This window comes from Salvelinus fontinalis, chromosome 10, assembly GCF_029448725.1.
Source record: "Salvelinus fontinalis isolate EN_2023a chromosome 10, ASM2944872v1, whole genome shotgun sequence".
In the NCBI taxonomy this organism is placed as follows: Eukaryota; Metazoa; Chordata; class Actinopteri; order Salmoniformes; family Salmonidae; genus Salvelinus; species Salvelinus fontinalis.
Window position 1 is genome coordinate 28,945,069 of NC_074674.1, and position 15,888 is coordinate 28,960,956.

At 44.1% G+C, this 15,888-nt stretch overlaps 2 protein-coding genes across 3 annotated transcripts; one reads left to right on the forward strand and one right to left on the reverse strand.

Annotated features, from left to right (window-relative positions):
• Window positions 1–200: 200 nt before the first annotated feature.
• LOC129863270 (phospholipase A and acyltransferase 3-like) lies at window positions 201–1,824 on the reverse strand. The gene is made up of 4 exons (XM_055935165.1): window positions 1,771–1,824; window positions 1,500–1,596; window positions 978–1,246; window positions 201–314 (listed from the first exon to the last, which is right to left on the reverse strand). The coding sequence occupies exons 1-4, from the start codon at window positions 1,822–1,824 to the stop codon at window positions 201–203; spliced, it is 534 nt and encodes a 177-aa protein (XP_055791140.1).
• Window positions 1,825–5,298: 3,474 nt separating this feature from the next.
• LOC129863937 (neutral alpha-glucosidase AB-like) lies at window positions 5,299–15,011 on the forward strand. Of its 2 annotated transcripts, XM_055936394.1 has the most exons (25): window positions 5,299–5,548; window positions 5,808–5,909; window positions 6,064–6,172; window positions 6,343–6,470; window positions 6,622–6,801; window positions 7,109–7,174; window positions 7,895–7,961; window positions 8,248–8,344; window positions 8,500–8,596; window positions 8,907–9,078; window positions 9,189–9,309; window positions 9,395–9,630; window positions 9,768–9,894; window positions 11,509–11,588; window positions 11,817–11,957; window positions 12,105–12,201; window positions 12,331–12,432; window positions 12,533–12,776; window positions 13,149–13,213; window positions 13,376–13,452; window positions 13,570–13,644; window positions 13,794–13,907; window positions 14,010–14,122; window positions 14,219–14,316; window positions 14,527–15,011. In XM_055936394.1, exons 1-25 carry the CDS (start codon window positions 5,529–5,531, stop codon window positions 14,634–14,636), a joined length of 2,838 nt encoding a protein of 945 aa, XP_055792369.1. In that variant the 5' UTR covers window positions 5,299–5,528; the 3' UTR covers window positions 14,637–15,011. The 2 variants fall into 2 exon arrangements, with proteins under 2 accessions (XP_055792369.1, XP_055792370.1); XM_055936395.1 differs by lacking the exon at window positions 7,109–7,174.
• Window positions 15,012–15,888: the final 877 nt, after the last annotated feature.

The following is a 15,888-nucleotide window of genomic DNA, read 5'->3' on the forward strand; positions in this document are numbered from 1 at the left end:
CAGGACCAAGTTTGGGAAACCCTGTTCTAGGGGCAACTAGTAGGCGAAGGGCAGAAAAGAAAATGCATGTGTCTAATTTTAGACTAATTGACTTACAAATAGCCTACCAAATGTCGGGAATTATACCCCCTGTCAAAAAAAAATGTTCCGCTGTCTCTGCATTCACCCCAGAGGTAGAAAGAGGAGGGTGACTCGAAGGTTCAAAGTAGTACCCTCTTTTGTTTTGACTTCACACAAGAGATGTTTGACGCTGCATTCAGGACCTTCATGCCAATCGCCACTGCTCTAACACCTACGCCCAGAGCATAATATACCTGCAAAAAGAGATTAGATCATAACAGTAACCACTAACCGATGAGAAACACCTATCCCCAAATAATCTTGTTTTAAAATGCAAACAGAGAACTCATGTCCTAAACAGAATGATTCTGAATTTTTTCCCCACTAATAGATCAGCCCTGATGGGTAAATATCTGATGTGATTAGTGGAAAAAATATTAGAATTGGGCTGCCTGTCTAAACGCAGCCATGTGGGCTTTAATATGTAACATGCATCTCCCATTTTACAAGGTAGTGTCTGGTTATCCAACTAGTCTCCTTGGTCAGGTCAACTGTTCCTAAACTGAATACATTTTTATTTAACCAGGCAAGTCAGTTAAGAACAAATTATTATTTACAATGACAGCCTACACTGGCCAAACCCGGACGACGCTGGGCCAATTGTGCGCCGCCCTATGGGACTCCCAATCACGGCCGGTTGTGATACAGCCTGGATTCAAACCAGGGTGTCTGTAGTGACACCTCTTACACTGAGATGCAGTGCCTTAGACCGCTGTGCCACTTGGGAGCCCATTAGTCCAGCTTGGCAACTGGCACAAACAATAAACAAAGGCATAGACCAAAAGTATTGCTTTACCAACATCACAGGATATGTCATGATATCCTTAGAAGGATATCATGATTGTCAGCACACACACCTGCCGGGACTCTCCCTTCCCATATCTCAGCTCTGTGACAAAGTGTTCACAGTTTCCCCTCAGGATGCAGTAAGGCATCTCCAGGCCCAGCAGGCTGCGGGCATCCCTCAGTATGTCATAAACACTCCGGGGTTTGTGTTTGCCATCCAGCAGGTTGTTGACAAGGAACCTGTCCTTCCCAACTATCTCCTCCAGGCTCTCCTTGGTCACAACGGCTGTGTCACACAACACAGACACTAGGCTGTAGGCACCAGCCCCAGCTGCCTCAGCTTAGGTAGGATCAGTGGGGTGAGGCAGGGGCACGTGAGAGTGGCGGAAAGAGCAGATAGGAAAATCTTAGGGGGGTATCAGAATCAGATCAGTGGTGTGTACTATGTTTTTCTGATAGAGTTTGTATACGATTTTATAAACATAATCATAAGCATATTTTTTATAGGTCCATGAATCCCTTATACATGTACTTTATAGGCTTCTCTATGTCATGACATCCAGTATTAAAGATCAGGAGCAAATTGTACTTACTGGGGGGACAGAGGTGGACGATGTAACCTTCTCCAACATACAAGGCCCAGTGCTGATAGGTCCCCCGGAATATCTCAATCAGGTCCCCAGGTTGAGGCTTTGTTTGATATTGACAACACAATATCAGATTTTTACATTACAACTGGCAATTAGTACACAAGTCTATATTCAATGTTAAGTCAGTATTTGACAAAGATTAACCCACAAGCACAACAAAAATACCAAAGCAGGTCTGTCAAGTCAAATACACTGCACGTTGTTACTGTCTTACCATTATTGGGACAATGTCATTCCTTTTGATAAGATTGTGGCAAAAACATAACATATCCAGGTTTTGATTTGTTCTTGCGTATACTGTATTTATCCAGCATGCGAAAAAAGTTCATACTTGCAATATGCTCCTCTGTTGATTAAAACAGACATGCTAACTTAAAGGCTACTGTGTGTTGTTTAGGCTACAGTGGATCAAGCCATTAATTGGATTTTCACAGTCTATTTTGGGTAGTAAACACTGATCTCTGACTGTTGGAGTAGTACTTGTGAGTTGTGTCGAGCCGACCTCTCAAAATATGCAGAGCTGACCTCTCAAAATATGGACGGCCTTAAACTAGAGTTTCCTTTGTCAATGAGATAATCTATGTAAATGTTTAATGGTAATGAGTGATTGGTGCCTTCTTGGGACCATCAGATTCCACTGTTAGATCAGGTTTGGGATTGAAATTATGTAACATGTCTGGTGTGTTATGGTTGGCTTCTTTTATGAAACTTTCTTCTTGCCTGTTAAGGATTGTTTATAAAGTGATCATAAAAGTAACAACAATCCATACCAGGCAAGAAGGAAGCAGCAACGATTTAAGCGCTGCAATACTAATGACAATTGTATATATAAATTCACAACAATAAGATTTTTAAAATTAGTATTTTTTAAATATATAATGAAAATGTTCCGACCTGAATTTGGAAAGCAAATACAGTTATATCAACTATAGTTCAACTTTATTTTTTCTTTAACCTTTATTTAACTAGGCAAGTCACTTAATTAAGAACAAATTCTCATTTACAATGATGGCTTACCCCGGTCAAACACTAACCCAAGCAACTCTTGGCCAATTGTGCGCTGTCCTATGGGACTCCCAATCACGGCCGGTTGTAATACAGCCTGGAATCAAACCAGGGTCTGTAGTGACACCGCTAGCATTGAGATGTAGTGCCTTAGACCGCTGAGCCACTCGGAAGCCTATACTCACAACGAGTTTCAAACCTGAAAGCCTTCCTATACAATGTATGCTCATAATGTTGCTAATGGCTATCCAATAGTAGAAGGAATTCAATTAACCATAATAAAATGCCATTATACAACAATCTTTAAAAAATATGTATATATATATATTTCACCTTTATTTAAACCAGGTATGCTAGTTGAGAACAAGTTCTCATTTACAACTGCAACCTGGCCAAGATAAAGCAAAGCAGTGCGAAACAAACAACAATACAGAGTTACACATGGCATAAACAAACGTACAGTCAATAACACAATATTATTTTTTTTAATTAAAAAGTATATATACAATGTGTGCAAATGGCATGAGGAGGTAAGGCAATAAATAGGCCATAGTAGCGGAGTAATTACAATTTAGCAAATTAACACTGGAGTGATAGATGTGCAGATGATGATGTGCAAGTAGAAATACTGATGTGCAAAAGAGCAGAAAAGTAAATAAAAATAATATGGGGATGAGGTAAGTAGATTGGATGGGCTATTTACAGATGGGCTAAAACCAGCGATCGGTTAGCTGCTCAGATTGCTTGCTCATGTTTAGCTGATAGCTGATGTTTAAAGTTAGTGAGGGAAATATAAGTCTCCAGCTTCAGTGATTTTTGCAATTCGTTCCAGTCATTGGCAGCAGAGAACTGGAAGGAAAGGCGGCCAAATGAGGTGTTGGCTTTGGGGATGACCAGTGAGATATACCTGCTGGAGCGCGTGCTACGGGTGAGTGTTGTTATCGTGACCATTGAGCTGAGATAAGGCGGGGCTTTACCGAGCAAAGACTTATAGATGATCTGGAGCCAGTGGGTCTGGCGACGAATATGTAGCGAGGGCCAGCCGACTAGAGCATACAGGTCGCAGTGGTGGTGGTTTATGGGGCTTTGGTGACAAAACGGATGTCACTGTGATAGACTGCATCCAGTTTGCCGAGTAGAGTGTTGGAGGCTATTTGGTAAATGACATCGCCAAAGTCGAGGATCGGTAGGATAGGCAGTTTTACAAGGGTATGTTTGGCGGCGTGAGTGAAGGAGGCTTTGTTTTGTCCGAAATCGGAAGCTGATTCTAGATTTAATTTTGGATTGGAGATGTTTAATATGAGTCTGGAAGGAGAGTTTACAGTCTAGCCAGACACCTAGGTATTTGTAGTTGTCCACATATTCTAAGTCAGAACCGTCCAGAATAGTGATGCTAGTTGGGCGGGCAGGTGCGGGCAGCGAACGGTTGAAAAGCATGCATTTATTTTTACTAGCGTTTAAGAATCGGCCCGAGAATTGAACCCTCTGGTACCCCTATAGAGACTGCCAGAGGTCCGGACAACAGGCCCTCCGATTTGACACGCTGAAATCTGTCTGAGAAGTAGTTGGTGAACCAGGCGAGGCAGTCATTTGAGAAACCAAGGCTGTTGGTCTGCCGATAAGAATACGGTGATTGACAGAGTCGAAAGCCTTGGCCAGGTCGATGAAGACGGCTGCACAGTACAATCTTTTATCAATGGCGGTTATGATATCGTTTAGTACCTTGAGCGTGGCTGAGGTGCACCCGTGACCAGCTTAGAAATCGGATTGATCAGCGGAGAAGGTACGGTGGCATTCGAAATGGTCAGTGATCTGTTTATTAACTTGGCTTTCGAAGACTTTAGAAAGGCAGGGCAGGATGGATATAGGTCTATAACAGTTTGGGCCTAGAGTGTCACCCCCTTTGAAGAGGGGGATGACCGCGGCAGCTTTCCAATCTTTAGGGATCTCGGACGAGACGAAAGAGAGGTTGAACAGACTGGTAATAGGGGTTGGCGGCAGATCATTTTAGAAAGAGAGGGTCCAGATTGTCTAGCCCAGCTGATTTGTATGGGTAAAGGTTTTTCAGCTCTTTCAGAACATCTGCTATCTGGATTTGGGTGAAGGAGAAGCTGGGAGGCTTGGGCAAGTAGCTGCGGGGGGTGCGGAAACTGTTGGCCGGGGTTGGGGTAGCCAGGAGGAAAGCATGGCCAGCCGTAGAAATTGAAATTCTCGATTATCATGGATTTATCGGTGGGGACAGTGTTACCTAGCCACAGTGCAGTGGGCAGCTGGGAGGAGGTGCCCTTGTTCTCTGTGGACTTTACAGTGTCCCAAAACTTTGGGGAGTTAGAGCTAGTGGATGCAGATTCTGTTTGAAAAAGCCAGCCTTTGCTTTCCTGCTTTCCATGATAACACACTCCAAAGTTTGTCAAACTTCAGAAATTGTCTAATGTTGAGTCCATGCCACGTGCCATTTTTCTCATTTAATTTTAGACAGTACCATACCCATCTTTTCCATTAATTTGGGATGGACTCCTGGCTACTTTCATTCGCCGAACGTTGCAAGTAGAAATGACATGAACGAATAGAGCCGACGTGCTTCCTATTCTACATAGTATATTTCTATCTGAACGTTCCAAAACCCCAACGTGTTTAACTCGCCTTTGCTATGCTCACGCGCCTCCCTCGTCAAAATGAACTGACCAATCATTGAATGACTCGCGGCAATGTGGAGCGCATTCAAGATCGAAACGCTAAGCCACGGTTAACAGAAAGCACCATGTTTAGAGCGTTTATTATTATAGCATCCCACTACCATTTCAAGTTAAGGCAATAACATCTACAAGATGGACAGGGTTGGCTCTGACTGTCCCCCAAATAACACATTTTGTTGCTTACAGGCATCTATACTTTATATTTGTCAAATCATCTGCGTGCACATGATTTGAAGGGGCGAGGCTTGAGAGCTAAGCAAGCTGAATCAAGATGGCGAGCTTCATTGAACGGTAGTTATTTCAGAATTCAGGTTCAGTTAGCCTGCTAGCTAGCCATTACAACAGAAAACATGTATACTATTGCATCAGTCTTTGTGGATATTATCTATAAATGCCGCATTTGGTCAGTTGTCTTTTGTCACGGATAGCTTGCTACCTAGAGGAAAACGACCTAACTAACTAATCAGTTCAGCAGCAACATGACTTAGCTAGCTGGAATATGATAATTGCAAACGTAGTTACATCACTGTTTATTTCCATTCTTCCCTAGGATGTGCCTATATCTTGTGCTCGTGCTGTCTGTTTTCCTGAGCATCACTCAAGCTGTGGATCGTAGTAACTTCAAAACATGTGACCAGAGTGCCTTCTGCAGGTGATGGCTGCCTACCATCAATTCACTTGTAGAAAAATGTGTAACAACAATAACGTTACCTAGATGGGCATTTTGAGACCAAAACGAAATAACGTTATTGTGTAATGTAATTTGTGTGTCAGCTAATACAAGTATATAATGTGTGTGTGTGTAGTCGTCAAAGGGCAATGAAGCCAGGCCAGTCATCATACACAGCCTTACTGGAGACCCTGGAACTCAGTGACTCCCACCTCACAGTGCAGCTCCTGAATAACAATAATAAGGTCAGAATGAACAAGACCTGCTGCACACGTAAATAAGTTGTCATGGAGATTGGGTGAAATTACTTCGCTTTGATAATGGAATACTTGGATGGCACACAATGGAAACCCACCATACACTTTGTTCTTCCACATCGTGCAAACCGTGTGATCATTTCATTGCCTGTGTTCAGGTGCTCTTGCTGCTCGAGCTGTATCGCCTTCAGGGGAACATGACCAGAGTGAAGATCAATGAGCTGAAGCCCATCAAGCCTCGATATGAGGTGCCTGATGTTCTCATCACTGACCCTCCCACTGAACTGTGAGTTTGTCCATTTATTTTATACATGTCAATATCAGCCCACTATTGATGTCTCACATTCTGGGGCGGTTTTGTAACGGATGTAAAGTATAGAGAAGGTCCATAGTGGGTGTGTTGGCATGGGTGTGATGGCTGTTTCTCTCCAATGCAGTATGTCAGTGGTGGCCCAGGATGAGCACAGGGTGGTGCTGTCTCTGGGTGGGGAGGACTGGAGGCTCATCCTCAGTGCCCAGCCCTTCCGCCTGGACATCATGGAGGGCCCACAGGTGCTGCTGTCCCTCAACTCCCGGGGCCTGCTAGCCTTCGAGCAGCTCCGCATACGCAAGGACACGTGAGTCGCTTATGCAGTCTTGCATGTACAGGAACGAAACCATGCATTTATATCACATGGAACAATGCAATTGAATGCGTATACTAGACCTGTGATGGACTTTGACGGAATATTGCCGTGTAATATATGTTGTGTAATTTCATGGAAGGCTTTTAATGAAGGCTTCCACTTGTGCTCTCCTGCTGAATTTGATAATTGTCTCAAAGGTTTTCTAAAATGCACTTAGCTGTGCTGTACTGATCTGTTTTCCCATCCCATCCTATTCTGTTCCTTTCCTTTCCCTCCTGTTTCTCACCATGTCCTCCAGTATTTCCCACAAAATAAGTAGCACAGTCGGTAGCATGTGGGATAAGATCAAGAGCGTTTTCTCTAGGTAACTGGTCTTAGCTTGCCTCTTGATGTAATGTTTGTGTGACCTGAGTTGAACTACTGAAATAGCTTGTGGCTGTATTGTCTTATAGTAGAAATGCCACAAGTCAAAAATGAAGTCAACAGATTTTTACTTTTGATCTTAACTTTACCAGAGCAACAATAAATATATGTAAACATGTTACTGTGTGCAATTTCTCCATAAGTCTGTACAGCCTCTACTGCTCAGTGTAGTGTACATATATTTACTAAGCTTCCCACCACCCTCTAAACTAAACAAATTATTGCATGTCATATTTTATTGTTCAGTGATTTGATTGGTTTACCCATTGATAATTATTAACAAATAAAAAATCTTCTGAATCATTGTCCTGCAAAGTTTAGAAATGTGGGTATATCTGTACCCATTACCAAATCATTTTCTATGGGCTGAATCCTAACTTAAAATCTGCACATTTTTGTGCAACCCCCATATTAAGATCAATGCAAACATAAGTTAAGATGAACTGCTATGTCAACAAGATGCCAGTACATAATGCATGTTTAACTCAATGACAATTATCAAATTGAAAGAGTTTGTCCTTTATTCGATCACTAACAACATGTCAATCCAGGTGATGAGATGCAGTTTATATTGCTTTACTTGTCCTTCACATTTCTCCATGTGGTTTCTATAGTAATCAACCACTCTTTTGACATTGATATGTATTATTGTGTGACGCAGCAAAAGCCAAACAGACACAGAGGAAGCTGGGGAGAAAGAGGACACAGAGAAGCATGACAAGGAAAAGGTGTGTGGTGTTCTATTCCAAAGACCTTATTGTTCTGATGCAAACACTGCATGGGTTTATTGGTGCCTTTATAGACCCCGTTCTGTCCATTTTTTGTGTCCAAAGTGTGTAGAGATAACAGGTTGTGAGTAGTAGCCTAATAGGGTGAGAGAAGAGCTCCAACTACTGGTATCAATTTGATGTGAGCTTTGAACTAGGGTGTGTACGAGTAGCACCTTTCTGAGACACTTGAGCTACACGTTTGGCCTCTTTTCTGGTTCTCCACAAAACCCCTCTCACTTTCCAGGTGTCAGAAAGAGAGGAGGAGGAGGCAGAAGAAGAGGTGGATCAGCCAGGAATGTGGGAGGAGACGTTCAAGACCCATGCCGACACCAAGCCTAATGGTACATCATTGTACTGTACACTACAACAAACTATTTCTCAAGTCCATTTATTTGTTTTCACCTATTTACTTACATTGACATCATGTGTTTAATTTTTTAAAATATATATATAAATAAAAACACTGCTCTGGTGTCACCTGCCTTCTGTCCTCCAGGTCCCTCTTCCATCAGTCTGGACTTCTCCCTGCCTGGAGTAGAACACGTCTACGGCATCCCTGAACACGCAGACGGCCTCAGACTGAAAAACACAGAGTGAGACTATAAACGGCCTTTGCCCCAGTGTCATTTGCACTCAGCTCATCAAAGTGTAGTTTTCTGATTTATTTTTTATTGAACTTTTATTGAACTAGGCAAGTCAGTTAAGAGCAAATTCTTATTTTCTTATTTTCAATGACAGCCTGCCTTGTTCAGGGGCAGAACGACAGATGTTTACCTTGTCAGCTCGGGGATTCGATCTTGCAACCTTTCGGTTACTAGTCCAACACTCTAACCACTAGGCTACCTGTCCCCACTCTTGTTGGTCAACCAGTGCTAACACAGTGATTCCTGTTTTTCTCCTCAGTGGAGGAGACCCCTACAGGCTTTATAACCTGGATGTGTTCCAGTATGAGCTCTTTAACCCTATGGCTCTGTATGGAGCAGTGCCTGTCCTCCTCTCACACAACACCCACAGGACTATGGGTCTCTTCTGGCTCAACGCAGCAGAGACATGGGTGGACGTCAGCTCTGGACAGGTGGGTGTGTGTGACTGGATCTCACACACTGTCTTGCCTTTCCTTCTTTGCCCTTGGATCCACTTGGTTTGATCTCTGAATCCTCTTTGTGCATGTTTGATTGCGTTCAGGGCTCCAGTGAGGTCCCTCAGACAGACGTCCGATGGATCTCTGAGAGTGGCATTATTGACGTCTTCATCATGCTGGGACCACGACCTAATGATGTGTTCACACAGTACGCTTCCTTAACAGGTACACTACTTAGCTCCACTGCTCCCTATCCCAGAAGTGTTACCTTCACTTTAGAAATGACCCTTCTGTTCTCTGGCTGTCGTAGGCACTCAGGCCTTCCCCCCCCTCTCTTCGCTGGCCTACCACCAGTGCCGTTGGAACTACAACGACCAGGAAGATGTGAGTGCGGTGGACCAGGGCTTTGATGAACACGACATCCCCTATGACTTCATCTGGCTGGATATTGAGCACACGGACGGCAAGCGCTACTTCACCTGGGACAACAACAAGTTCCCACAGCCCAAAGACATGCTGCAGGGCCTCCTGGATAAGAGACGCAAGGTGAACTTAATGATGGAAACATAGGATTTTGAAATGGTGTGTGTGTGTGTGTGGTAATGAGAAGATCATTTACATTTTTGGCACTCTTCTCTCCCTTCTCCACTCACTGCGCCCTCTCATGTCCTGGCTGTCCACAGATGGTGACCATAGTGGACCCTCACATTAAGGTGGACAGCAGCTATAAGATCCACACTGAGATTCGCTCTCGAGGCTACTACATAAAAAACAAAGATGGTGGAGACTATGAGGGCTGGTGCTGGCCAGGTAGGAACATGTCAATATGTACAAAAGTATGTGGACACCCCTTCAAATTAGTAGATTCGGCTATTTGTCACACCCGTTGCTGACAGGTGTATAAAATTGAGCACACAGCCATACAATCTCCATAGACAAACATTGTCAGTAGAATAGCCTTACTGAAGAGCTCAGTGACTTTCAACGTGGCACCGTCATAGGATGCCACCTTTCCAACAAGTCAGTTCATCAAATTTCTACCCTGTTCGAGCTGCCCCAGTCAACTGTAAGTGCTGATATTGTGAAGTGGAAACGTCTTGGAGCAACAACGGCTCAGCCGCGAAGTGGTAGGCCACACAAGCTCACAGAGCGGGACCGCCGAGTGCTGATGCGCATACCACATAAAAATAGTCTTCTCGGTTGCAACACTCACTACAGAGTTCCAAACTGCCTTTGGAAGCAACGTCAGCACAATAACAGTTTGTCGGGAGCTTCATGAAATGGATTTCCATGGCCGAGTAGCCGCACACAAGCCAAAGATCACCATGCGCAATGCCAAGCGTCGGCTGGAGTGGTGTAAGGCTTGCTGCCATTGGACTCTGAAGCAGTGGAAATGCATTCTCTGGAGTGATGAATCACGATTCACCAACTGGCAGTCCGACGGATAAATCTGTGTTTGCGGATGCCAGGAGAACGCTACCTGCCCCAATGCATAGTGCCAACTGTAAAGTTTGGTGGAGGAGGAATAATGGTCTTGGGCTGTTTTTCATGGTTCGGGCTAGGCCCCTTAGTTCTAGTGAAGGGAAATCTTAACGCTACAGCATACAATTACATTCTAGACGATTCTGTGCTTCCAACTTTGTGGCAACAGTTTGAGGAAGTTACTGTTTCAGCATAACAATGCCCCTGCGCACAAAGCGAGGTCCACACAGAAATGGTTTGTCGAGATTGGTGTCGACTGGTCTGCACAGAGCATTGACCTCAACCCCATCGAACACCTTTGTGATGAACTGGAACGCCGACTGCATGCCATGCCTAATTGCCCAACATCAGTGCCCGACCTCACTAATGCCCTTGTGGCTGAGTGGAAGCAAGTCCCCACAGCAATGTTCCAACATCTAGTGGAAAGCCTTCTCAGAAGAGTGGAGGCTGTTATGGCAGCAAAGGGGGAACCAACTCCATATTAATGCCCATGATTTTGGAATGGGATGTTAGACGAGCAGGTGTCCACATACTTTTGGGAATTTAGTGTGTTTATCGATTGATAAATTCTAAAACGTACCAGACAACACAGTACAGGTTAGCATTTGTCATGAATGTTGCCCTGGAAGCATATCTGCAGAGTGGTCACTAGCTGGCACAGCCACAGTCATGAAATCTGATTTAAACCTAACCTTAACCACACTGCTAACCCTAATGCCTAACACTAACCTTTTAAATTAAGACCAAAAAGCTAAATCATACGTTTTTCTGAAATAGCCAATTTGCCCCATCTAACGGAAATTGCTCAGTTCTACCTCCAGGGCAATATTTTGAAAATAAATGTCAACGCAGTGATTTGCCTGTTTTTATACTGATTGTCACCCAAAGGCTAGAATTGTTTAGAACTGTTATGTATATGTACTCTATATTTTCTTGTAAAAGGAAATGCAGGTTACCCAGATTTTACCAACCCTGAGATGAGGAAGTGGTGGGCCAGCATGTTTGCCTATGACCAGTATGAGGTGAGTAAACCCCGTATCAGTTCGTCTCCTCTCCACATTTTAACCGCAGTTACTTTTTTCTCTTTCCTTCTCCTTTCTTGACTTCCTTTGGAACTTTGTACTCTTCACTGAGTCAGTTAACATTGATGTCACTGGTTAACCAGTAAAGCTACTGGAGCCTTGAGCTACTGATTTACCTGTAAGACCCCAGATAGACATGTCAGTACATCTCCTGTCTCTCTTCTTCAGGGTTCGATGGAGAACCTGTACACGTGGAACGACATGAACGAGCCGTCTGTGTTCAACGGTCCAGAGGTCACCATGCACAAGGATGCCCTCCATGGGCCCTGGGAGCACAGAGACATCCACAACCTCTATGGCTTCTACGTGGTGAGGAAGGGATGGAACGGTGTGACTAGGACTAGATAGCCCCGGGGGTGTTCACTGTCCACACTGTTGGGATTATTTTGGATTAGTTACAGCATCCTTACTTATTTTCTACCATCTACTCTGTCTTCCCTTCTTTCCCTCTCTCAGCAAATGGCGACAGCGGAGGGTCAGATCCAGCGCTCCGGGGGGTTGGAGAGGCCTTTTGTCCTGACCAGGGCCTTTTTCGCTGGGTCTCAGCGCTATGGTTAGACCCTCCAATAACGCCTCCCTCTGGTTACCATAAATGTTGTATACTGTATGTCTTCACTGAACCCCAACCCACTCTTGAAGTGTTCACTCTCTCACACACATGCATTCACCCACTCTCCTCCAGGTGCAGTTTGGACTGGTGATAATGCAGCTGAGTGGGGCCACCTGAAGATGTCCATCCCCATGTGTCTCAGCCTGGGCCTGGTTGGCATCTCCTTCTGTGGAGGTGAGGCTGGCAGGGATTGGTGCTGCACAGATTGGATGGCTCGGTCAATCCTCGTTTGATAGTAATTCTTAAAGTATCCTAATCACTCCTCTCATCCCAGCTGACGTGGGGGGTTTCTTTAAGACTCCCAGTGCGGAGCTGCTGGTGCGTTGGTACCAGGCGGGGGCCTACCAGCCCTTCTTCCGTGCCCACGCCCACCTGGACACCCCGCGGAGGGAGCCCTGGCTTTTTGGCCCTGACAACACAGCTCTCATCCGGGAGGCTGTGCGCCAGCGCTACACCCTTCTGCCCTACTGGTACCTGCAGTTCTACCACGCCCAACGCACTGGCCAGCCTGTCATGAGGTAGGCTCTTTTTTTAGACACTTTTTGGTTGATTTTTTTGTTAACTTTTTACTTGTCAGCTCAGCACTAGTGCAAAAATAAACAATCTTCTGTAACACCATAATAACCATTATTATGGGGTGCGCAACACACTGATCTAATTCTGATCGGAGTAGGCTTTTTTTTACTTGTCCATGCGGAAAACTTAACTCTATAATCGTCTTTCTGACTATTTGTTTTACATGCCCAGACAAGCGGACAAGCGTTAATGTCGAGCCCTGCCACGTCTATGTTTTGAAGGTCTATAGCTGGCACTAGTCTTTAAGAAGATATTAGAGATAATCCTTGTATTTTGATTCACCTTGGGTTGTATTCTCTCTCCCTGTACAATAGGCCCCTGTGGGTGGAGTATCCAGAGGATATTGCCACGTTTTCCATTGACGATGAGTTCCTGATTGGTAAGTAGGTTAGAGAGAGTGGCCTTTAGACCGGTATGTACCTCTTAACCTTTTATGGTACAATACTTTTGAATACCTAAATGTTTGGATGAAGTTGAGCTCTTCAACCTGGTGAGGATGATGCATTACCTCAGACTACCTCTCCCTCTGTGTGTTCATCAGGCAGAGATCTTCTGGTTCACCCTGTAACAGATGAAAGGTCTAGTGGGGTCACAGCCTACTTACCTGGGAATAGAGAGGTGAGTTTTGAGGGGGAAGGCTGACCTGGAGTTTTGCCTGTTGAAATATACCACATGTTCAATCAACCGGATACCTTCTCGTTCTCTGACCTCCTCGCGCTTCTCTCCCCGTCACAGGTCTGGTATGACGTCCACACGTTCCAGAGGCATGACGGAGCTCAGAACCTCTCTATCCCTGTCACCATGAGCTCAGTAGGTTCTCTGTTAACATGGATCTGCTGTTTGTTTCTCTCAACTCCTATGGTCTTTAGCCATCACCCACCTCTCAGCACCCTTTCCCACAAATAACTCTCTCGCTTTTCTCTCTTTTCTCTGTCCCCCACCACCTCTTCCTCTCACAGATTCCAGTGTTCCAGCGAGGAGGTTCCATTATCTGCCGGAAGAACCGTGTTCGCAGGTCCTCATCCTGCATGGAGGACGATCCCTACACCCTCTACGTGGCCCTTGACTCACAGGTATAACCTTCATTTACACCACTATGATATCACTATCATTGTTGTTGCACCATTTTACTTGCAGGGGCTTTGTCATCATATAAATGTTTATCTTTGTTCCAGGGCAATGCAGAAGGAGAGCTTTACATAGATGATGGTCACACCTTTAAACATAAGACAGACAAGCAGTTTATTCACAGACGCCTGAGTTTCACTGCGAACAGCCTCTCATCGAGGTATGTCCCTCTAACTAACATTATTATTCCAACCAGGCCATGTTCTCCCTGTGTTTCTGTATCGAGTGTAACCTGTTTCTTTCTCTGATGCTGCAGTGACCTGTCTCCTGACTCCCAGTTTCCCACGGCCTCCTGGGTAGAGCAAGTGAACATCCTGGGAGCTCAGAAGCCTGATGCTGTCACCCTCACGACAGGTTAGTCATGTACCATCAATAACCAGGCAACATGGTGTCACGTGTAGAGCCAGGCGTTTCCCCTGAACGTCCTTCTGATAATGTAATGGAAAAATAACTTGTTGCAGTGAAGTTATTTTTGTGTTGGCAGGCTAGCGCAGAAAGTGGGAAGGGTTGTGAACATTAGCGTTTGTTACAATGTGCCTGATGTTCTTCACCCATCCTCCACAGATGGTGGGGAGTCTTCTGTGGAGTTTGAGTTTGACCCGGACACGGCAGTCTTAACTCTTCGTAAGCCAGGCGTGAACACAGGGGTCAACTGGACATTACATCTGCGGTAACACAGGACACACATACAGAAGTCAAGAGACAAATGAAATGTCACACACAGACTTTTGGACAAACAAGTAGACATTCAACTACAGAAAAGCACACAACCAGATTCAAAAGTGTGGCTAGGATTTGGAACAGTTACCTGAACCCTGAGAAAGAAACCGCAGGAGAAATGGATCAGGGTTGTTGAAAGAGTATGAAACTCAGGACCACAAATGGTGTTAGTCAGGAGAAATTCTGCACCACTAACAAGAGGCTGAATCTTTGATACTTCATTTTAAGAAATATTTTTTCCAGGGTTGAAATTATGACAATGATGATAATGACTCCCTATAAGACTCTATATGACTAGCTAAATAAAATAAATAAATGATGACAATGAATGTAATGTTTGTATTTTATTTCCTTTCCATTTTTGTTACAAGTTAATGAATTAGCTTTTACATGGGTTAGCATTGTGAATAGACAAGTATGAAGAAGAGATTACCATTTATCGAACATTATGAAATACAGAGGGTATTATAAGTATTCACCCCCTTGGATTTTTTTCATATTTTGTTGCGTTACAAAGTGGGTTTGAAATTAATTTAATCATTTTTTGTTGTTGTAATTGATCTACATTATAGCTCTGTCAAAGTGGAATCTTTTGTTTATTAGAATGTAAATTAAAAAGAACTATACCTTGAATAGATAAGTATTCACTCCACTGAATCACCTTTGGCAGCAATTTACAGCTGTGATTTTCTTAGGTATGTCACTTAAGAGCTTTGCATACCTGGATTGTGCAAGATCTGGGAAGGTGTTGAGGATCATGGCTAGACAGCAATTTTCAAGTCTTGCCATAGATTTCCAAGCAGATTTAAGTCAAAACTGTAACTTGGTCACTTGGAACATCCACTGTCTACAGTGTAGATTTGGCCTTGTGTTGTAGGTTATTGTCCTGCTACAGTGTAGATTTGGCCTTGTGTTGTTGGTTATTGTCCTGCTGAAAGGTGTATTCCTGTGTTTGGTGTAAAGCTCCATCCCATTTATTTTTATCCTGAAACTCCCGTCTTTGCCAACTTCAAGCATACCCATACCATGATGCAGCTACCACCATGCTTGAAAATAAGGAGGCAGTTACTCAGTGATGTGTTGGATTTGTCTCAAGCATAAGGCTTTGCATTTAGGCCAAAAAGGTTATTCCTTTTATTTTTATTCTTCACATTTCATTGTGGAGTAACTGAAATGTTTATCCATCCTCAGTTTTCTCCCTTCACA